The 7005-nt window shown below is 38.0% G+C and overlaps 1 protein-coding gene across 16 annotated transcripts in view; it reads right to left on the minus strand.

Moving 5' to 3' along the window:
- Itpr (Inositol 1,4,5,-trisphosphate receptor) overlaps positions 1–7005 on the minus strand; it is a 590630-nt gene that overhangs the window by 82591 nt on the left and 501034 nt on the right. For all 16 annotated transcript variants that reach the window (XM_070084086.1, XM_070084085.1, XM_070084080.1 and 13 more), the window contains 2 exons: positions 6104–6205; positions 4904–5041 (listed from right to left, as the gene is read on the minus strand). In XM_070084086.1, the coding sequence (XP_069940187.1) occupies positions 4904–5041; positions 6104–6205 (240 nt within the window). The remainder of the gene's footprint in view (positions 1–4903; positions 5042–6103; positions 6206–7005) is intronic.

Genomic DNA, 7005 nt, shown 5'->3' on the forward strand with positions numbered 1-7005 from the left:
ATGTGGGGCAGGTCCAATTCTCCCACTGGCTTAAACCAATAAGTAATACATATTTTATGAAAAAGAGGATAAATAAGTATACAAAGCATGATATAGCACATAATAAAAGTACTTTGTTAGATTATGTATTGGTGGATAAAATGTTGATGGGTAGGCTTCAGGATGTACATGTTTATAGAGGGGCAACTGATATATTGAATCATTATTTAGTTGTAGCTACAGTTAGAATAAGAGGTTGATGGAATGAAAGGAAAATGTCAACAACAAGTTAGAGAGAGGTGAAAGTATATAAACTAAGGGAGGAGGAAGTTAGGGTGAGATATAAGCAACTACAGTGGACCCCCGGTTAACGATATTTTTTCACTCCATAAGTATGTTCAGGTGCCAGTACTGACCGAATTTATTCCCATAAGGAATATTGTGAAGTAGATTAGTCCATTTCAGACCCCCAAACATACACGTACAAACGCACTTACATAAATACACTTACATAATTGGTCGCATTCGGAGGTAATCGTTATGCGGGGGTCCACTGTATTAGCAGAAAGGTGGGCTAGTGTAAATATGAGTAGTGGGGGGGAAGGTTGAAGAGGGTTGGAATTGTTTTAAAAATGCAGTATTAGAATGTGGGGCAGAAGTTTGTGATTATAGGAGGGTGGGTGCAAGAGGAAAGAGGAATGATTGGTGTAATGAAATAAAGGGTGTGATAAAAGAGGAAAAGGTAGCTTATGAGAGGTTTTTACAAAGCAGAAGTGTTATAAGAAGAGAAGAGTATATGGAGAGTAAAAGAAAGGTGAAGAGAGTGGTGAGGGAGTGCAAAAGGAGAGTAGATGATAGAATTTGAGAGGCATTGTCAAGAAATTTTGATGAAAATAGGAAAAAAATTTTGGAGTGAGATAAACAAGTTAAGAAAGCCTGGGGAACGAATGAATCTGTCAGTTAAAAACAGTAGATGATTTAGTAGATGGGGAGATGGAGGTATTGGGTAGATGCCAGGAATATTTTGAGGAACTTTTAAATGTTGATGAAGAAAGGGAGGCGGTAATTTCATGCACTATTTAACGTGTTTCTTATATAATTTTGAAGAAAATATCATGTATGGATTAATGAAAATGTCTATATTGATGTAAAATTAGACATTTAATGTGCTCAAGAGTGATTATTATTACATAATTGAGAGATGTCCTCATGGAGAATGTAAACAAACCGGGTGGTGCGTGCCATTTTTGAAAGACCACTTGCCGTACAGAAAGTTTTGGTCATAATATTAGCGGAACGCTGTAAGGCCAAATGCCGAAAAGCAGGGCCCTACTGTATATTTACAGATGGGGTTGCAAAAAAAGTAAATGCTAGGGTGTTGGTGAGAGGGGTGGGTTTAAATTATGGGGAATCAAATACAAAATGGGAGTTGACACAGTTACTTTTTGCTGATGATTCTAAAGTTGCAAAGGTTAGTAGACGAGTTTGGGAGGGTGTGTAAAGGTAGAAAGTTGAAAGTGAACATAGATAAGAATAAAGTGATGAGGGTATCAAATGATTTAGATGGAGAAAAATTGGATATCACATTGGAGAGAGGGAGTATGGAAGAAGTGAATGTTTTCAGATATTTGGGAGTTGACTTTTCAGCAGATGGGTTTATGAAGGACAAGATAAATCATAGAATTGATGAAAGAAAAAAGGAGAGTGGTGAGTTGAGGTATTTGTGGAGACAAAAAAACATTATCCATGGAGGCAAAGAAGGGAATGTATGAAAGTATAGTGGTACCAACACTCTTATATGGGTGTGAAGCTTGGGTTGCAAATGCTGCAGTGAGGAGGCGACTGGAGGCAGTGGAAATGTCCTGTCTAAGAGCAATGTGTTGTGTAAATATTATGCAGAGAATTTGGAGTGTGGAAATTAGGAGGATGTGCAGAGTTACTAAAAGTATTAGTCAGAGGGCTGAAGAAGGGTTGTTGAGGTGGTTTGGTCATTTAGAGAGAATGGATCAAAGTAGAATGACTTGGAGTGCGTATAAATCTGTGGGGGAAGGAAGGCGGGGTAGGGGTCGTCCTTGAAAAGGTTGGAGGGATGGGGTAAAGGAGGTTTTGTGGGCGAAGGGATTGGACTTCCAGCAAGCATGTGTGAGCGTGTTAGATAGGAGTGAATGGAGACAAATGATTTTTGGGACATGACGAGCTGTTGGAGTGTGAGCAGGGTAATATTTTGTGAAGGGATTCAGGGAAACCGGTTAGCTGGACTCGAATCCTGGAAATGGGAAGTACAGTGGACCCTTGGTTTTTGTGTTTAATTTGTTCCAGAGCCATCAGCCAAAACCAAAACCATTTTCCCCATAAGAAATAATGTAAACAGAATTAATCCATTCCGGACACCCAGAAGTATCAACAAAATGTTTTTTTACCTTAAATATACATTTACATGCACAAAAGAATGAACATTAAACATGACACTTACCTTTATTGAAGGCTGTTGCTGCTGGAAGGAAGGCAGAGAGGAAGGGAGAGGGAAGATAGGTTATTGTTTGGAAGGGGATTCCCCCTCCATAAGGACTCTAGGTACCAAGCCCTTATCTGGGGGAACTTCCCTCCTTTGTTTTTTACTGTCACTAGGACCAGCTTGAGAGTCACTGGACCCATGTCGCACAAAATATCTGTCCAGATAGGTCTGTTTCTGGCTTCTCTTAAGATTTGTCTAAAATGGGACATGGCATTTTCATTGTAAAAGTCACTAGCACGGATTGCAACAACTTTCTCAGGGTGATGTTGCTCCACAAATGAATGCACTTTAGCCCACATTGCACAAATCTCATTAATCTTTGAAGAAGGCACCTTCTTCCATCTCTCTTCCTCCTCCTCCTCCTCTGAAGCAATTTCCTCAGCTGTGTTCTGTTGCTGTTGCAGATAAAGCTCTTGCAGCTCATCAGTGGTTAGCTCTTAATTGTGGTCCTCCACCAACTCTTCCACATCCTCCAAACTCACATCCAACCCCATGGAATTCCCCAATGCCACAACTGATTGCACAACAAGTGTAGGGGCGACAGGGTCAGCCTCAAACCCTTCAAAATCCTTCTTTTGGACACAATCTGGCCACAGTTTTCTCCAGAGTTCATTGTCCTGGAAGTCACTCCCTGCTAAGCCTTATCTATAAGGCCTATGCAATGGAAGATATTGAAGTGATTCTTCCAGAACTCTCTTAGGGTCAATTCAGAGTCTGCATTTATGTCAAAGCACCTTTGAAACATTGCTTTGGTGTACAGTTTTTTGAAGTTTGCAATGACTTGCTGGTCCATGGGCTGGAGGAGAGGAGTGGTGTTAGGAGGCAAAAACTTCACTGTTACAAAACTGAATTCCTTAGACAATTGGTCTTCCAAGTCTGGAGGATGAGCAGGAGCATTGTCTATTAAGAGGAGGCACTTGAGTGGCAATTTCTTATCCAGGAAGTATTTTTTCACACTGGGGCGAAACACTTCATTAAACCAGGAAAATTTCCCTTGCGACCCATGCCCTACTGTTAGCCTTCCACATCACACACAATTTACTCTTAACAACACTGTTTTTCTTCAACACTCTTGGATTTTCAGAGTGATACACCAGTAAAGGCTTCACTTTGAAATCCCCACTAGCATTACCATACAACAAGAGAGTTAGCCTGTCTTTCATAGGCTTGTGTCCTGGGAGTGCCTTTTTGTCCTGCATGATGTAGGTCCTCTTTGGCAATTTCTTCCAAAAGAGGCCTGTTTCGTCACAACTGAACGCTTGTTGGGGTTGGAATTTTTCAGACTCTACATAACATTTGAATTCCCCAACGAATTTTTCAGCCGCTTGTTTGTCTGAACTGGCACCCTCACCATGCCTTACAACACTGTACATGCAACTTCGCTTCTTGAAATTTTTGAACCAGCCTTTGCTGGCCTTAAATTCACTTTCATCACCACTTTTTTCAGGTAGTTTCTTTATGAGATCCTCATGCAACTGCCTTGCCTTTTCACAAATAATAGACTGCACAACACTATCTCCTGCTAACTCACTCTCTCTGATCCACACCAATAACAATTTCTTCACTTCTTCAATTATTTGGAATCTCTGTCTGGTTATTGCACTCACCCCTTTCGCAACATCAGCTTCCATGATTTCTTTTCTCTTTGCCACAATGGAGCTGATTGTTGATGGCGACTTCCCGTACATCCTGCCGAGTTCAGCAACACGTATGCCAGTATCATATTTTCTTGGGATTTCTTTTTTCAGTTCCATGGTGTTCCTCACTTTCTTTACCAAAGCATTGGCACTAGGAGCTTTCTTTGGGGCCATGGTTGCTTATTCAGCAGTCACAAACAATAAAGAAGTGGCAGAAACAATGGATTATTATGAAATGTTTCATATGACCTGGCAGGATATGTTCACTGACCAAGAAACAACACTACAATGGCTGAGAATGCGTGCGGGAGGCGGCTTTGTCTGCGCGCTGGGGACTGGACAGGTTCCGTACAATCGACAAAAACAGAGGTAATCGACGAAAACTAAAGCCAAAAATCAATGAAAAAAGTCAGCCAAAACCAAAATCGGCGATAACTAAGATCGACAAAAACCAAGGGTCCACTGTACAATGTTTGCACTTTAAAGCAGGGGTTTGGGATATTGGCAGTTTGGAGGGACTTCTAAACTGTCATATCTGCGTGCCTCCACAAAGACTGATTATGTATGAGGTGAAAGTGTTGAATGATGATGAAGGTATTTTCTTTCTGGGTATTTTTTCTTTCTTTTTGGGCCACCCTGCCTCAGTGGGATATGGCCAGTTTGTTGAAAGAAGTAATATAGTGGAAATAAATATGAATTACAAAAGTATTTATGGTACATACAGTATGAAATATTTAAGCTTTGGTAAATTAGCTTTACAAGGGTAACTCACCTCAATCTGGGCAGTATTTTCTCTGTAATGAGTCAGTGCCTTACTGTGCTTTTCATTGCCACTTTTGGAGAGTAATTCCTCAAGTTCCTTATGGTGTTTAGCTAGCTGATGGCACAATATGTAGATATTGTGTCCAACCTAGGAAACAAAAATAGTTAGGTGTATACCTAAAACAATTAGTTCCCTAATATATGTACCCTTCTGAAACCCCCAATCACCATCATTATCATCTCGAAAATTCCATTCTTGGAATCTTCTTCAGACATTTTTAGCACAGCATGTATGTTCAAATGATAAATGGCATTGTATAAAGATACAATAAACAGAACAAGCTCTTAATGGGACAACATTTTGCTCAGTATTGTGCTTAATCAAGTCATGACTTAATAAAGCTCAACAACGATAGAAATGTCCCACTTCAACATTCTGATAAATATCATTCAAAGATAAACTACTGTTCATGAATTTTGCATACAGGTTTAGCTATCATGCATGAAGTCACCACTTGCACAATGTGTTTAGACACAAAGTATGTAACAGAAAAATTAAAATGACTACTGCATATAACATTAATGCCCAATGGTGAAATCTGACGTCCCAGTGGTGAAATTTGACGTGTACTGATATCAAACAATTAAATGCTTCTTTGAGAATAAATTGAAATACCTTATTAAATTTTAATTAGATGAAAAACATTTAACAGGGCTGTACAAATGACAATGAAGCTTGCACTGTTGAAAGAAATTATGTATATAAATAGTTTTTATACCTACTAGAATCCTTGTCTGTTGAGGTTTATAAACTGTAACCTTAGCTGAAGTAACTGATAGTAGATATCAAAACTTTTTTTTTTTTTTGATAGGTATACTTGACAGCCCTGCCCAGCAATGTGAGTTTTACTATTTTGTAAAAAAAAAAAAGCTTTAGAATATTGAACACAAAATTTATTCTACTTTATTACCACTGCACAATAATACAATTAGCTTCAATGACAGCAGGTCACCTCAGAGACAAATTGTTGACTCAAATATAAAATACTGTTGACTCAAATATAACAAGTTGACTCAAATATAAAAAAATAAGTATATTCCAATGATAAAAAAAAATTACTGTACTCTTCTGAAGCTTAGACTACAAATAAAATAATACATACAGTGCTTGCATATAAAATCTAACCCATTAATACTAGGAGAATCTTACTTCTTTTGGAGAGACTCCATCATCACCATCAGGAGAACCCTCTTCAAAGAACTCATCTTCATCCATACTCTCCTGGTGGTACAAGTTGCATACCATATCCAGCTGGGAAGTGGAGATTAGACTAAATTTAGCTTTCCAGAAAGTTTATTAAATAAAGCAGATTTTCAAAATCTACACCTTTTTTTTTTTCACAAGCCTATTTCTGGTCAAATTTAACCAAATACAGACTTGAGAAAAAACACTGTTTCAGCCAGTACTTCAAGTATTTTGTATACAAAACAAGATATGCTGCCTTATAAGGAAAAAGAGTACCTTATATGGTAAATAAGTTTGTGAGAGGTTACAAGTGAGGTAACAAGTTTAAATCATGGGGAGAGAGAAAGAGACTGTCTGACTTCTCTCTCCCCATGACCTCAAATGAGACCTCTGAAAAGACCTCAAAGTGCTCATCTGCCTTATGAGGCAGTTTATTTGTATACCTGATAAAGTCCAGTCCTAGATGAAATATCATAATAAAGATTTCTCTATAAACACAGTCTTTCTCACTATCTGTCAGTCTAAGCCATTGTTCATCCTTTAAACAGATTTGTTGACTGATGACTTTAGAGAGAGTCTGTAAATATATTTCTGCTAAATATGTAGAAGAAAAGAGTAATTTATTATGGCATATACAGTAATACTGTACCTTTCCTAGTTGCAGTTCCTCAAAAACCAAGAAATGTTGAATATGAAATGATATTCAAAATATGTATTACATTTTTGAATAAGAGCAAACTTTTGAATTATAATTTGGTGACTTTCAATTCAGAAAAATCCTAATTCAGAATTTAAAAATAAAAGAGAGAATGTTTTCCAAAATTTTTGAATTTGGAATGACCTTAGAAACTTTGAAAGTTTGTTCT

The sequence above is a fragment of the Cherax quadricarinatus genome, chromosome 11 (assembly GCF_038502225.1).
Source record: "Cherax quadricarinatus isolate ZL_2023a chromosome 11, ASM3850222v1, whole genome shotgun sequence".
Lineage (NCBI taxonomy): Eukaryota > Metazoa > Arthropoda > Malacostraca > Decapoda > Parastacidae > Cherax > Cherax quadricarinatus.